The sequence below is a fragment of the Convolutriloba macropyga genome, chromosome 12, assembly GCF_964194025.1.
Source record: "Convolutriloba macropyga chromosome 12, txConMacr16.3, whole genome shotgun sequence".
Taxonomy (NCBI): Eukaryota; Metazoa; Xenacoelomorpha; order Acoela; family Convolutidae; genus Convolutriloba; species Convolutriloba macropyga.
Window position 1 is genome coordinate 2,170,059 of NC_134479.1, and position 17,439 is coordinate 2,187,497.

The 17,439-nt window shown below is 42.9% G+C and overlaps 1 protein-coding gene across 1 annotated transcript in view; it reads left to right on the forward strand.

The window, feature by feature from the left end:
- The window catches only part of LOC142350941 (uncharacterized), a 136,075-nt gene that overhangs the window by 75,927 nt on the left and 42,709 nt on the right, over window positions 1-17,439 (forward strand). Inside the window, exon 17 of the mRNA XM_075402966.1 lies at window positions 1,726-15,939. Within this exon, the coding sequence (XP_075259081.1) occupies window positions 1,726-15,939 (14,214 nt within the window). The remainder of the gene's footprint in view (window positions 1-1,725; window positions 15,940-17,439) is intronic.

Here is a 17,439-nt window from a genome sequence, read left to right on the forward strand (position 1 = left end):
TAAAAACATTCCTATTCCGGATTTTTCGATTTTGTCCATGTTCTTGTATTTTTAGGGTTATTCCGAATTTGCCCTAACCATAAGTATCCCTCTTGTGGAGGTTTTGCAAATTTCGTTTTGTCATGCACAAAATGTTTTTTGCCCTATGCATTCTCATTTAGTCAAAATTATGATTTGAACTAATATTTTAGCGTGAGTTCCCTCCCCCTATATTCGTCGCGTGTGTTTAGTGCCGGCTTCAGCTTGCTGATATATATAGCTTCGATGATCATTAGTTTTTCTACTGACCGACATTAATTATTGTAATATATTTTATATCGGTTGTTATTCACTTCCACTGGTTGTGGTACTTGCTTTTTCTTTAGAATAACTCATCGATAGAAAAGCAGTATATATATGACCAACAAAATAGCGGCGGGTTAACATTCGAATCATTTGTGACTGACTGATTTTGTCGAAATTTTCCATTAACAGTTGTTAATTGCTCTCTGCACGAATTGTGTGCGCTTTTGTACTGGAACCTTTCTTGACTTCTCAAGTAACTTTTTCACGCTTTTCGTCTTCCTTTTTGAGTGATTTCAATTTCTCTCACTCCGAAGTGTAGTTTTTTGGTAAGTTAAAAGTGATCGTAGTATAGGAACTCGCTACAAGTCTTGATGGCGGAGTATTGAATGCTTCTGTCGAAGACTGTAGAGGTTGAAGGTTCGAAGCCAACCCTGCGCAGATATTTTACACCCATAAATTGCTCCGCCTGTTGTTCGAGAGCAATTTGTCCGACGTTAGTCAGTTTAATTGAATAATGTACACCCAGCATTTATTATTAACCAATGTGCAGCTGTTTTCTATAAATATTCAGTTTAGTAAATCTGCGGAAGATCTTCATAAGCTGCTGTTAAATAAGGGGTAAGTTTTCAAAGCTCGATAAAGGTGCTACTATCAATCAAATGCTAATTTTGATTGAAGAGTGCAATTTGTTTGTATTTTTTTCCGACCTAGATCCAAAACAGAATGGATCTGTTTCCTCCCCTCCCCCAGCCCTCTGTCCAATCAATAATATAATTGTTTTAATTAATCTGTGTGTAGAGACTAATGTGTGTTATTGCACTGATAGTGGTTTGTATATGGTCTCATAAGAGGTGGCACTATCTAATGCAATTACTTCACCCCATTATTAGGGCATACAACTTCAATTCTCTATTTTTTGAGTTCTATGTGGGGAACAGGAAACAGTTCCCATACGAGGAATTTTACTATATTGGGAGATCAACACTCTTTTTTAACGTAATCTTGACAGAAAGCCACTCCCTGAAAAATACTTAGTTTTTTTTGCATTGAGTAACTAAAAATGTTGATCACGAAGGTGATGCAATCTTTGTGCACTCTTCTGCACCTCAGTAACTTTGAAATAAGCAATCAACTCAGTCGATATGGACTGCTTCTGGTGTGACCCAAATTGTGGTACCTTCTGTGAAATACTGGTGCGATATATTACTAAAACCTATCCCATTATTACTCGCCGATTCTTCTCCCACTAGGCTGCTGTCTTTGAAACGGTCGCGCCAGAAGTTGTCCCCCTGGACCCAACCCCCACCCCCACCTCTACGCTAGCAGGCAGCCCACTCAATGTATCTGTTGATTCTAAATTATGGTAAGTGTAAGAAGTGTGTCTTTGTATGTAACACTCAAGTATGTCTTTGTTGAGTGTGTTTGTGTGCCACATTCTAGCACTTACTGCCACCACCTCCACCTCAGACGGATTGGAGGACGACAGCCAAAAGGTGGATCTGGAGGAGGTGGAACAAGTGGAATCGGGAGAAGTGGGTGAGGTAGTGTTGGACGAATACGAAGAGAACATCCGCTACATGATTTCGCTCCAGAGAACTCTTTGCGAAGACATTTTGGAGCAGCAGAGAGTGTTCAGAGAGACAGCTGTTGAGGAGGAGGACTTCCTGGCACAGCAGATGCAACAGCAGCCATCCTGCTCCTATGATCACATCCCAACATCAAGCAGTGACACTCTGGCTGCCTCAACGTCATCACTGCAAGAACATGCAGAGGTCCTGCAGCAACCTCTTCAGATTGCAATTGAGGACGAAAGTGAGCAAGTGTCGCATGAGATACAAATAAAGGTATCAAGTGACCAGGAGAGACCACAGGAGTTGACACTGACATCGTCTGATGAGAAGGAATCTGCCCCCAAGAAGTTCAAAACAGCCCAAGATGAACTGGAGTCCCTTCGTTACATTGGATCTCCCCAGATCATCGTCAATGACGACTATGATGAACAAACATTTGTTGATGATGGTTTGAATGACCTCATGTCCAATAAAAAAGACGACTTTGACCCCCTAGAGTGTCTCAACTACAACGTGGACTTCATCCGAACCAACTCGACATCCAGCTCACGTAGTGGGGGTCCAAACGACAGATCGGAGACCTCTTATTTGTCAGATATGTGGAACTCACTGCTGGAAAGAGTAGAAGATGTCCAGAGCAGACTAAGGAGACATTCCTGGCACCAGGCACCCGAAGTTGATCAGTTGAAGGCACCAGAAGATACGGCTGATGATGTCAAAAAGAGCAAACAGAGGCCTAAAAGTGTGATCGATAGCGACGAATTTGTGTTCCACGACACACATCTTGGAGTGGCTGATGAACACGACGCATCCAGCTCAAACGACACTATTTTCAATATGGAGGATACAGGCACCTGTGAAGACGATGCAACTGTCTTCTCTGTCCACAGTCAAAATGAGGAAGATATTGGCGTCACGTTATCTGACGAGCAGGAACCGGGAAAGAAAGATGTGGTGGAAACGGCAACTAAACAAGAAGACAAGGAGGCTTCTTTCACAATGGACGAGGAGGAATGCATTGAGGGAGGAGTGATGAGTATTACAGAGAAGGTAGAAGAGATAGGAGATGTGAGCAGAGTTGCCACCACTACGCTTGAGGCACATTTGCACCGAGACGAGAGCTTTGAAGTCGTCAAATTGCTACACGCTGACGTCACATGCGAAGAATTTGAGAGTGAAACGCATCCACAGGTTGAAGACAGAACAGAGAGGGAGACAGTCTCCGAGTCAGTAACAAAAGATACCTCGAGTTTGTTCAGCAAAGCAAAAGTGGTTAAGTCTAGTCAGATTCACCAGGGGACAGATTCAAAGCAGACTTCTATTCAGAGCAGAAATGATTCTAATGAGGAAGCTGGCTTGGATTTCTCTGTCAGTGCAGAACAGGAGGAGGAGAAGGAGGAATATAGGGAAAGTGACACTCACAGCTTATCAGTTGAGTCTGATCAGTGGGTAGAAAAGAGGGATGAGAAAGATTCATCTACGCTCTTTGTGATAGATGAAGCGATGGAAGAAGACGAACACAAACCTCTGCTAAACATGACTGAGAAGACAGAAGAGGTGGAAGATGACAAGTCAGCTGCTGCCACTACCACTACAGTTGAGGCTCATGTTGGTATGGATGAGAGCTGTGAGATGACTAAACTGTCACATGGCGATGTCGAAGCGGAGGAAATTGACAGTGACACCCATTTGCACGCAAAGACTCTCAAAACGGAAGCAGCGACTGATTCCCTAGTTAAAGATGACGAGCAATCAGGACTGCAAGCTGAACCAATTGAGTCGCTGCAAATTCTCAAAAGGGAGGTTGAGACGGTCAATGAGGAAGAAGCAGTTGAGATTGAGACGGAGATGGAAGAAGATATCTCAGCTGAACTGGAAATCGACGTTGATGAAGATGAGTTGGCTGATGTGTTAGTAGAGGAAGAGGAGAACAGAGTAGAGGAACCTCTAGAAACCTGTCTAACAATAGAAGCCCCAGTTGAGGAGGTTAGTCAAGAGACTTCTATTGTTGTCACCCAGAAGGAGGAAGTGGAGAATGTGAGTACAGCCAGTGCTATTCTGGAGGCTCACGTCCACTCAGATGAGAACTGCGAGGTCACCAAAATGCAACATGGAGATGTCGAGTGCGAGGAAATTGAGAGTGATGTTCATGTTAAGGCACAGAACTTGAGCAAAAAAGAGACTTTGTTAACATGCGTTGAAATTGAACAAAGTGCTGACAAATCTGTTGCTCCGGCTGTCGCATCAGAACCATTTGAAGTGTTCGTTGGCGAGGAAAGCGATGTTGAATCTAGAGTCTTTGAAGCAACAGAAGAAGAAGTGAGTGTGTCAAAGGAGGATGAGAATGTAGTCTCTTTGACTTCTGAAGACATAGAAACAGCCGCCGCTTCAACTAAAGATACTGTTGTGAGTATTTTCACTCTAGAGGAGTCGGTTGAAGAGAGTGAGCACAGACCACTGCTGAACATGACTGAGAAGACAGAGGAGATCGAGGGAGATGACAACTCAGCTGCAGCTACCACCACCACAGTGGAAGCTCATGTTAGGGACGACGAAAGCTGCGAAATGACAAAACTGTCACACGGTGACGTCGAAGCAGAAGAAATTGATAGTGATACTCATTTGGCCTCAAAAAGTTTTAAGACGGAAGCGGCTACTGATTCTGTAGTTTGTGATGACAATCAATCGGGATTGAAAGCAGAGCCTTTGGAAGCACTAGAGGTGCTCAAAAGGGAGGTTGAGGTGGAAAGCGAAGAAAAGGAAGTTGAAATGGAGACCGAGTTGGAAGAAGACCATTCAACAGAGCTCCAAATAAACGTGGATGAGGATGTGTTAGCTGATGTGTTGATAGAGGAGGAAGAAAAGACGCTGGATGAAGCTTTAGAAACCTGTCTAACAATAGAAGCACCAGTTGATGAGGATAATGAAGAGACTTCGATTGTCATCACACACAAGGAGGAAGTGGAGAATGTGAGCTCAGTTTCGGCTACTCTGGAGGCCCATCTTCAATCAGATGAACACTTCGAAGTAACCAAAATGTTACATGGTGATGTGGAGACAGAAGAAATTGAAAGTGAAACTCACACAAACACTGAAAAACTAACTGAAGAAGAAGCAGCGCCTGGCTTCACTCTCAATGCCGACAATTTTGATATAAAGTCTGTGGCTATCCTCTCCCAGCATGTAGATGTGTTGTTAGGAGAAGAAACTGCGGTTACTTCCAAAATTTCGAGTGAGTCTCAAGAAGCTGCGGACGGAGAAAGTTGTTTGCAAATTGAATCTTCAATGTCTGAGGAGGACAGTGTTGAAGAGAAGGAAAGGGATGCTGGTGTTTTCACTGTGGACGAGTCAGTTGAAGAAAGTGACTTGGAGCCAATACTTAACATGACAGAAAAGACGGAGGAAGAAGTTGAAGATGATCATTCAACTGCAGCTACTACGACTACCACTGTCGAAACTCATATCCAGGAGGACGAGAGCACTGAATTGACACAACTAGCACATGGTGACGTCGAGGTCGAAGAAGTTGAAAGTGACACACACTTAACTGCTGAAAACCTGGAAATTGTCGCAGCTTCTGATTCGCTCGTTGCAGATGACAAGGAATCAGGCTTAAAAGCAGAGCCAATGGAAGAATTGCATGTTGTCGAGAAGGAAGTTGAGTCGAAAGAAATTGAGAATTCGTCATTTGCAGTCAACACCCAAATAGAACAAGAGGATGTTGAAAAGGAGCTGCAAATCAATGTTTTAGAGACTCACAGCCAATCAGAACCATCTCCTGTTGTCACACTTCTATCCGACGATGAACAAGGACTATCTGTTTACGAAACAAGTGAACAAATCTTGGAAGATGTGGTAGCACTGGCGCAAAAGGAGGAATTTGAAATCGTGGAACTTGTTGGGGAGTCAGTAGAAAGTGCAACCACATCTGAGGATACATTTGAAAGCACTCCTTTACATGTAGGAGATGTTGAGTGTGAGGAAAAGGTGAGCGAGGATCTATTCCTCAAGACAGATGAGAAAGACATCACTGCAGTGGAATCACAATCAACTACGGACTCGACGGACGTCGAGAGTGTCGTGACAGAAGTTCAAGTAGACACAACATTTGACGAACTGTCAGCCGATACTTCACTGCAACCAATTGCAACCACTTTTACCGAAACCACATCTAGCATCGATACCGTTGATGAGAAGCAAACGGTAGCTGAAACTCTTTTCATGCTCCAAACATCAAGTCAAAACACTGACACAGAAACCAAGTCTGAAGACAATTTGACTAACTTTGTATTGTCAAGTGAGGTACAAACAGTTGAGAGCACTGATGTGACAGAAACAGAAGCGAAGGATCATGCAGTTAGTGTTGCCGAGACTTCTATTAGTTTCGAGGACCAAATTCTTGTCGCAGAGATGGACAGCGAATCTGATAATGATCTATCTGTATCATTAAATATAGATGAATCAAATGACGATGCAAAAAGAGCAGAATTAGGCGACGAGCAAACAGTCAGTCAACATAACGACGCTAGTAAAACGGAGCAGGTTGAAGAAATCAAGGCGACTGAAAAACCCACTGAGGATATCGAGTTTCTGTCCATCGGAGATCAAGCCACTGAGACCACAGCTGTGACATCAGATGCAATACTTGAGGACGTATCAGAAGCCGCATTTGACATTACGGAGCAGGTTGAAGAAACCCAGGCGACTGAAAAGGCCACTGAGGTCCTAAGTGTTGAAGCGAAATCCAGTGATGTTGAAGACAATGATGTTGAAACTATCGATGTTGTCATGGACATTAAGAGTGAACCTGTGACCACTGAGAATAATGGCGATGAAATTGACATGGACGTCTCAATTGAAGAAAATGTCGATTTTCATGAAGCTGCCTCTGATGACCACGTGATTGACACCAAAACAGACAACGAAGACTTGGAGTCTGCAAAAACCAATGAGGTTATCAATGTTAAGGAGGTGTCCGAAGAAGTAGAAATAGTTGCTGAGGCTACGGAGGCAAAACTGGAAGATGACATTGAGGTATCGTCCGTAGGAGATCAAGCAACTGTAACCATAGATGAAACCCTTGAGGATGTAACAGAGTCCTCATTTGACATTACGGAGCAGGTTGAAGAAACCAAGGCGACTGAAAAAGCCACTGAGATCCTAAGTGTTGAAGTGCAATCTAGTGATGCTGAAGACAATGATGTTGAAACTAGCGATGTTGTCAAGGACATTAAGAGCGCACTTGTAACCACTGAGAATCGAAAAGATGAAATTGAATTGGACGTGTCAAGTGAGGAAAATGTCGATTCTCCTGAAGTTGCCTCAGATGACCACGTGATTGCAACCAAAACAGACAACGAAGACTTGGAGTCTGCAAAAACCATTGAGGTTATCAATGTTAAGGTGGTGTCCGAAGAAGTAGAAATAGTTGCTGAGGCTACAGAGGCAAAACTGGAAGATGACATTGAGGTATCGTCCGTAGGAGATCAAGCAACTGTGACCTTAGATGAAACCCTCGAGGATGTAACAGAGTCCTCATTTGACATTACGGAGCAGGTTGAAGAAACCAAGGTGACTGAAAAAGCCACCGAGATCCTAAGTGTTGAAGTGCAATCTAGTGATACTGAAGACAATGATGTTGAAACTAGCGATGTTGTCAAGGACATTAAGACTGAACCTGTAACCACTGAGAATAGTGAGGATGAAATTGAAGTAGACGTCTCAATTGAAGAAAATGTCGATTCTCATGAAGGCGCCTCTGATGACCACGTGATTGCAACCAAAACAGACAACGAAGACTTGGAGTCAGCAAAAACCAATGAGGTTATCAATGTTAAGGAGGTGTCCGAAGAAGTAGAAATAGTTGCTGAGGCTACAGAGGGAAAACTGGAAGAGGAAATTGAGGTATCGTCCGTAGGAGATCAAGCAACTGAGACTACAACTGTGACCATAGATGAAACCCTTGAGGATGTAACTGAGTCCTCATTTGACATTACGGAGCAGGTCGAAGAAACCAAGGCAACTGAAAAAGCCACTGAGGTCCTAAGTGTTGAAGCGCAATCTAGTGATGCTGAAGACAATGATGTTGAAACTAGCGATGTTGTCAAGGACATTAAGACTGAACCCGTAACCACTGAGAATAGTGAAGATGAATTTGAAGTAGACGTCTCAATTGAAGAAAATGTCGATTCTCATGAAGCTGCCTCTGATGACCACGTGATTGCAACCAAAACAGACAACGAAGACTTGGAGTCTGCAAAAACCAATGAGGTTACTAATGTTAAGGAGGTGTCCGAAGAGGTAGAAATAGTTGCTGAGGCTACAGAGGGAAAACCGGAAGAGGACATTGAGGTATCGTCCGTAGGAGATCAAGCAACTGAGACTACAACTGTGACCATAGATGAAACCCTTGAGGATGTAACTGAGTCCTCATTTGACCTTACTGAGCAGGTTCAAGATACCAAGGCGACTGAAAAAGCCACTGAGGTCCTAAGTGTTGAAGCGCAATCTAGTGATGTTGAAGACAATGATGTTGAAACTAGCGATGTTGTCAAGGAGATTAAGACTGAACCTGTAACCACTGAGGATAGTGAAGATGAAATTGAATTGGACCTGTCAAGTGAAGAAAATGTCGATTCTCCTGAAGCTGCCTCTGATGACCACGTGATTGCAACCAAAACAGACAACGAAGACTTGGAGTCCGCAAAAACCAATGAGGTTATCAATGTTAAGGAGGTGTCCGAAGAAGTAGAAATAGTTGCTGAGGCTACAGAGGGAAAACTGGAAGAGGACATTGAGGTATCGTCCGTAGGAGATCAAGCAACTGAGACTACAACTGTGACCATAGATGAAACCCTTGAGGATGTAACAGAGTCCTCATTTGACATTACGGAGCACGTTGAAGAATCCAAGGCGACTGAAAAAGCCACTGAGGTCCTAAGTGTTGAAGCGCAATCTAGTGATTCTGAAGACAATGATGTTGAAACTAGCGATGTTGTCAAGGAAATTAAGACTGAACCTGTAACCACTGAGAATAGTGAAGATGAAATTGAAGTAGACGTCTCAATTGAAGAAAATGTCGATTCTCATGAAGCTGCCTCTGATGACCACGTGATTGCAACCAAAACAGACAACGAAGACTTGGAGTCTGCAAAAACCAATGAGGTTATCAATGTTAAGGAGGTGTCCGAAGAAGTAGAAATAGTTGCTGAGGCTACAGAGGCAAAACTGGAAGATGACATTGAGGTATCGTCCGTAGGAGATCAAGCAACTGTGACCATAGATGAAACCCTTGAGGATGTAACTGAGTCCTCATTTGACCTTACTGAGCAGGTTGAAGAAACCAAGGCGACTGAAAAAGACACTAAGGTCCTAAGTGTTGAAGCGCAATCTAGTGATGTTGAAGACAATGATGTTGAAACTAGCGATGTTGTCAAGGACATTAAGACTGAACCTGTAATCACTGAGGATAGTGAAGATGAAATTGAGTTGGACCTGTCAAGTGAAGAAAATGTCGATTCTCCTGAAGCTGCCTCTGATGACCACGTGATTGCAACCAAAACAGACAACGAAGACTTGGAGTCTGCAAAAACCAATGAGGTTATCAAAATTAAGGAGGTGTCCGAAGAAGTAGAAATAGTTGCTGAGGCTACAGAGGCAAAACTGGAAGATGACATTGAGGTATCGTCCGTAGGAGATCAAGCAACTGTGACCATAGATGAAACCCTTGAGGATGTAACAGAGTCCTCATTTGACATTACGGAGCAGGTTGAAGAAACCAAGGCGACTGAAAAAGACACTAAGGTCCTAAGTGTTGAAGCGCAATCTAGTGATGTTGAAGACAATGATGTTGAAACTAGCGATGTTGTCAAGGACATTAAGACTGAACCTGTAATCACTGAGGATAGTGAAGATGAAATTGAGTTGGACCTGTCAAGTGAAGAAAATGTCGATTCTCCTGAAGCTGCCTCTGATGACCACGTGATTGCAACCAAAACAGACAACGAAGACTTGGAGTCTGCAAAAACCAATGAGGTTATCAAAATTAAGGAGGTGTCCGAAGAAGTAGAAATAGTTGCTGAGGCTACAGAGGCAAAACTGGAAAATGACATTGAGGTATCGTCCGTAGGAGATCAAGCAACTGTGACCATAGATGAAACCCTTGAGGATGTAACAGAGTCCTCATTTGACATTACGGAGCAGATTGAAGAAACCAAGGCGACTGAAAAAGCCACTGAGGTCCTAAGTGTTGAAGCGCAATCTAGTGATGCTGAAGACAAAGATGTTGAAACTGGCGATGTTGTCAAGGACATTAAGACTGAACCTGTAACCACTGATGATAGTGAAGATGAAATTGAATTGGACGTGTCAAGTGAAGAAAATGTCGATTCTCCTGAAGCTGCCTCTGATGACCACGTGATTGCAACCAAAACAGACAACGAAGACTTGTATTCGGCAAAAACCAATGAGGTTATCAATGTTAAGGAGGTGTCCGAAGAAGTAGAAATAGTTGCTGAGGCTACAGAGGGAAAACTGGAAGAGGATATTAAGGTATTGTCCGTAGGAGATCAAGCAACTGAGACTACAACTGTGACCTTAGAAGAAACCCTTGAGGCTGTAACAGAGTCCTCTTTTGACATTACGGAGCAGGTTGAAGAAATCAAGGCGACTGAAAAAGCCACTGAGGTCCTAAGTGTTGTAGCGCAATCTAGTGATGCTGATGACAATGATGTTGAAACTAGCGATGTTGTCAAGGACATTAAGACTGAACCTGGAACCACTGAGAATAGTGAAGATGAAATTGAAGTAGACGTCTCAATCGAAGAAAATGTCGATTCTCATGAAGCTGTCTCTGATGACCACGTGATTGCAACCAAAACAGACAACGAAGACTTGGAGTCTTCAAAAACCAATGAGGTTATCAATGTTAAGGAGGTGTCCGAAGAAGTAGAAATAGTTGCTGAGGCTACAGAGGGAAAACTGGAAGAGGACATTGAGGTATCGTCCGTAGTAGATCAAGCAACTGAGAATACAACTGTGACCATAGATGAAACCCTTGAGGATGTAACTGAGTCCTCATTTGACTTTACTGAGCAGATTGAAGAAACCAAGTCGACTGAAAAAGACACTGAGGTCCTAAGTGTTGAAGCGCAATCTAGTGATGTTGAAGACAAAGGTGTTGAAACTGGCGATGTTGTCAAGGACATTAAGACTGAACCTGTAACCACTGATGATAGTGAAGATGAAATTGAATTGGACGTGTCAAGTGAAGAAAATGTCGATTCTCCTAAAGCTGCCTCTGATGACCACGTGATTGCAACCAAAACAGACAACGAAGACTTGGACTCTGCAAAAACCAATGAGGTTATCAATGTTAAGGAGGTGTCCGAAGAAGTAGAAATAGTTGCTGAGGCTACAGAGGGAAAACTGGAAGAGGACATTAAGTTATCGTTCGTAGGAGATCAAGCAACTGAGACTACAACTGTGACAATAGATGAAACCCTTGAGGATGTAACTGAGTCCTCATTTGACATTACGGAGCAGGTCGAAGAAACCAAGGCGACTGAAAAAGCCACTGAGGTCCTAAGTGTTGAAGCGCAATCTAGTGATGTTGAAGACAATGATGTTGAAACTATGGATGTTGTCAAGGACATAAAAACTGAACCTGTAACCACTGAGAATAGTGATGATGAAATTGAAGTAGACGTCCAAATTGAAGAAAATGTCGATTCTCATGAAGCTGCCTCTGATGACCACTTGATTGCAACCAAAACAGACAACGAAGACTTTGAGTCTGCAAAAACCAATGAGGTTGTCAATGTTAAGGAGGTGTCCGAAGAAACAGAAATAGTTGCTGAGGCTACAGAGGGAAAACTGGAAGAGGACATTGAGGTACCGTCCGTAGGAGATCAAGCAACTGAGACTACAACTGTGACCATAGATGAAACCCTTGAGGATGTAACTGAGTCCTCATTTGACATTACGGAGCAGGTCGAAGAAACCAAGGCGACTGAAAAAGCCACTGAGGTCCTAAGTGTTGAAGCGCAATCTAGTGATGTTGAAGACAATGATGTTGAAACTATGGATGTTGTCAAGGACATAAAAACTGAACCTGGAACCACTGAGAATAGTGATGATGAAATTGAAGTAGACGTCTCAATTGAAGAAAATGTCGATTCTCATGAAGCTGCCTCTGATGACCACTTGATTGCAACCAAAACAGACAACGAAGACTTTGAGTCTGCAAAAACCAATGAGGTTATCAATGCTAAGGAGGTGTCCGAAGAAACAGAAATAGTTGCTGAGGCTACAGAGGGAAAACTGGAAGAGGACATTGAGGTACCGTCCGTAGGAGATCAAGCAACTGAGACTACAACTGTGACCATAGATGAAACCCTTGAGGATGTAACTGAGTCCTCATTTGACATTACGGAGCAGTTCGAAGAAACCAAGGCAACTGAAAAAGCCACTGAGGTCCTAAGTGTTGAAGCGCAATCTAGTGATGTTGAAGACAATGATGTTGAAACTATGGATGTTGTCAAGGACATTAAGACTGAACCTCTAACCACTGAGGATAGTGTAGATGAAATTGAATTGGACGTGTCAAGTGAAGAAAATGTCGATTCTTCTGAAGCTGCCTCTGATGACCACGTGATTGCAACCAAAACAGACAACGAAGACTTGGAGTCTGCAAAATTCAATGAGGTTATCAATGTTAAGGAGGTGTCCGAAGAAGTAGAAATAGTTGCGGAGGCTACAGAGAGAAAACTGGAAAAGGACATTGAGGTATCGTCCGTCGGAGCTCAAGCAACTGAGAATACAACTGTGAACTTAGATGAAACCCTTGAGGATGTAACAGAAGCCTCATTTAGCATTACGGAGCAAGTTGAAGAAACCAAGGCCACTGAAAAGCCCACAGAGGTCCTAAGTTTTGAAACGCAATCTAGTGATATTGAGGACAATGATGTTGAAACTATGGATGTTGTCAAGGACATTAAGAATGAACCTCTAACCACTGAGGATAGTGTAGATGAAATTGAATTGGACGTGTCAAGTGAAGAAAATGTCGATTCTCCTGAAGCTGCCTCTGATGACCACGTGATTGCAACCAAAACAGACAACGAAGACTTGGAGTCTGCAAAAACCAATGAGGTTATCAATGTTAAGGAGGTGTCCGAAGAAGTAGAAATAGTTGCTGAGGCTACAGAGGGAAAACTGGAAGAGGACATTGAGGTACCGTCCGTAAAAGATCAAGCAACTGAGACTACAACTGTGACCATAGATGAAACCCTTGAGGATGTAACTGAGTCCTCATTTGACCTTACTGAGCAGTTTGAAGAAACCAAGGCGACTGAAAAAGACACTGAGGTCCTAAGTGTTGAAGCGCAATCTAGTGATGTTGAAGACAATGATGTTGAAACTATCGATGTTGTCAAGGACATTATGGGTGAACCAGTGACCACTGAGAATAATAACGATGAAATTGAAGTGGACGTCTCAATTGAAGAAAATGTCGACTCTCCTGAAGCTCCTTCTGATGACAACGTGATTGAGACTAAAACAAACAACGAAGACTTGGTGTCTGCAAAAAACAATGACGTTATCAATGTTAAGGAGTTGTCCGAAGAAGGAGAAATAGTTGCTGAGACTACAGAGGGGAATTTGCGAGAGGTCATTGAGGTATCGTCCGTCGGAGATCAAGCAACTGAGCCTTCAGCTGTGACATTAGACGAAACCCTCGAGGACGTTAAGGAAGTCTCATTTGACCTTACGGAGGAGGTTGAAGAGAACAAGGCGACTGAAATGGCCACTGAGGTCCTAAGTGTTGAAACGCAATCTAGAGATGTTGACGACAATGAAGTTGAAACTATCGATGTCGTCAAGGACATTATGGGTGAACCAGTGACCGCTGAGAACAATAACGATGAAAGCGAAGTGGACGTCTCAATCGAAGAAATTGTCGACTCTCCTCAAGCTGCCTCTGTTGACGACGTAATTGCAATGAAAACAGACAACGAAGACTTGGAGTCTGTAAAAACCAAGGAGGTTATCAATGTCAAGGAGGTGTCGGAAGAAGAAATAGTTGCTGAGGCTACAGAGGGAAAACTGGAAGAGGACATTGAGGTATCGTCCGTTGGAGATCAAACAACGTCCGTTGGAGATCAAACAACCAAGGCTACAACTGTGACCATAGATGAAATCCTTGAGGATGTAACTGAGTCCTCAATTGACATTACGAAGCAAGTTGAAGAAATCGAGGCGACTGGAAAACCCACTGAGGTCCTAGATGTTGAAATGCACTCTAGTGATGTTGAGGACAATGAAGAAGTGCAACTTATAGATGTTTGCGAGGACATAAAGAGTGAACCAGTGAGCGATGGGAGTACAATGGAAGGAAATGCCCTTGACAGCTCAGCTGATGATACTATTGTGTCTCCTGAAGCAGAGTCTAGTGATCGGGTGACTCTAGCCAAGAGTGACTTTGAAAGCCTGGATTCTGAGAGGCTAGAGGCTACTTGTGCTGCAGAAGTTTCTGAGGGCAATAACAAGAGTGAGGAAGTTGAACCTATGGTTGATGAAGTTATCACCCACGGAAATACAAATGAGCAGGAAGCTGACATTGACAGTTCAGCTAATAATAGCGCTGATGGTCCCCAAACTGCGAAAGAAGATTATTTGGAGTCAGATGAGGACTTGTTATGGAGTAACATGAAAGAACTGCAGGAAAAACTGACACCGGAATCAGTCGATGATTGTCAATTGGAAAGTGTGCCTTGTGCAGAGGCAAAAGAGCCCTTCGACGTCATCAACGATCTGTTGGACGCTCCTCGGTCGAGAAGGGGAAAGAAGGACGACAGTCTGTCACTGTTTGATATGTCACTGCAAGATGAAGATTGTGATACAAGCGCTCCTGTTCTGATGGCCACTGAGTCGACCGATTTCAAATCAACTGACAAGTTGTTCGTTGGACTGACGGAGGAAACGCTCTCAATAGAACCACTTTCGCATCCTCCTTCGGATGACGAATCAGCTGTAGAAAAAGCACCCAATCACAATGAGACCCCATTAATGGACGATAAGAAAACACCGGAAACTGTTCTAACCGCGACAGAAGCTCCATCAGTGACAAGCGATGCTTCCTCCCCATCTGATGTCTCCACTTCACGACAAACATCCACGACGTCCTCCAGAGAAACGATGGACCAGGATTCCATCGAGAACTTGAGTGGAGCAGAGGCAATGAGGAAATCGGCTTTAATTACAACTCAGCTCAAAGATTGCTGCCAAATTGCCAACGACCTCACGGATGATCAGATCCTCCTAGATTTACTCAAATTCGCCAATGACAACAACTTGACTGCAGAGGCCAAGAGAATGTGTCGACTGATCCTGTCCCTCACCTATGACGTCAGCACTCTGAGTGACGTCATGGGAAGCGACAAGTTCTGCTTCGACGCCGAGGAACAGGAATTCCTCATCAACTACCTCAACTCAATCGTGTCTGAGCTGGCGGAGAGTGTTGATTCACCAGAAGTGCAATCTCTCCTGAAACATTACTCGGAAAAGGAACCCGAAAATGCTTCCAAAGTCGAGACTGACATCAGATCCTTGATTGAGAGTGTCTACAATGTGTTGAGTTCAGTGGAAGCAGACTTCTTGCAAACGTCTCCTCCTGTGCCCACTACTAGCGGAGTGAACTCTCTCGAGAAACTGATCGACCTTCACGAGCAGATGCTGGATTTGTCTCTATCTCTCACTCTGCTGGATACAAGTGACCAACAGCCTGTGACCGACAGAAGAACAGTGATCGAGATGCAGACGGAGCTGGAAGAGGTCCTGTCTCAGATATCCAAGATGGTTCAAGAAGACAGTGTGGAAAACGTGTTGGGATTGAGCTTCGATCTCTCTGCGGCAACTAGTGAGCCATTTGTGGAACCTCTGAAGATTCTCACGACTAGACTGAAGATACGAGGCAGACCCAGAAGACCCAAGAAACACGTGACCTTCCAGTCATTCGAAGAGTACTTCCCCCCAACTGAGACGGAGGAAGAGGAAGAAAGCGAGGAAGAGGACAGCTTCTTGCGTAAGTATACATCACGGATCTGCAACACTCGCCTTCACACAACAACACACGCACACGCAAAACATGTGCATAACAATTAACCTCTTACTCTTGTTTTCAGATTAGCCATATTAACTCTAAATGGAATGTGTTCTGATCTTCTCGTACAGTTCATTGAACCCCTCCATGCCCATCAATGGGCCCAATTGTTTATTATAGCTGCGAAGCTGTAAGCTGAGCGTAGCTATATTGCGGTGCTCTTGGTTTTTTTTTTGTTTCGTCGTCTGACGCTCTTTTTTCGTTTTACATTTGTTCACACCGCAAAGCTGAAAAAGTCAAATTTTCTGAATGACTTCTTCTTCTCACTAACGGCATTTGCGCGCGTGACGTCATTTCTCACTCGCTTTTGCGAAAGATTTTAGGTTATTTGCGTGATTAGATTTTGATCATACATGACTTACCTCACTCAATAAAATGACTTTTGCACTTTAAAACTTAAGTTTAATTTGAATTTGTTTAAGGTCAAAGGAACTCCTATGTGCAGTAAAGGTCCCTAATAAGAGGCTTCTGTGGAATGAATTTTAACAAGCTGTATTAATTTATTGCTGAATGTTTTTAGCCTAGTTTTTTGAGCGGCGTCAATTTTTTTTTTCAATTTAGATCTGTATCTGTTTCTATCTCTATTATATGGCACGCAGGTCTATTCTTTCGCAGCTATTCCGGCAATCTGCCGGCTATGTTCGATTGTTTATCATGTCATTTATCAGTTGTTTACAGGGGAGAATTTGCTTTAAACGTTGAATTGATCTCATTTTTACATGTTGGTTATTGATCCATTCCTCATTTAAATTTGTTATGAGTTTGGATTATTAAAGAGGAAAAGAAACAGAGCATTCTGACTATACCATTTGCAAGTGTACTCTGTATGTGATAAAAGAATGAGAGATGATCTCATTTGATACATACAGATACACAAGCATCTGATAATAGTCTGGTTGCATGATCATCCTAATAAATAATAACTAATAATAATAGGAATAATAATTCATGATAACCAGTATGATTGTTGTCCTGATACATAATAATAACAATGATAATCAGTGGTGAGGCATTCGTTCAATCAATTACTACTAACCAGAATCAGTTAACTATCCAGTTATCCCCTCTCTCCCCATTAGCTATTTTAGCTCTATCCTATAGAACAATTGTCCCCAGTTAATCAATTAGTCGGTGTCGTTACTTTCTAACGAGTGCACCTGTTGTTCAATTTCCAAATAAGCCAATATGTTGAGAGTTACGAGTCCGATATGTTTTGGTCTTATATTGATTAGATCCTCACTAATCTCTGCATTCTGTTCTTCTACCCTTTTTAATTTAATGCTTTACCTCTCTACATTATTCATACTTTATCACATAGCACACTGAGCACTGTTTATTAAATGGTATCTTGATCGGTAAAACTGCAAATGAGAGTTTTGTAAGCTCATAAAATTGAGTCGCCGCCGCCTTTGCTACAGTAGT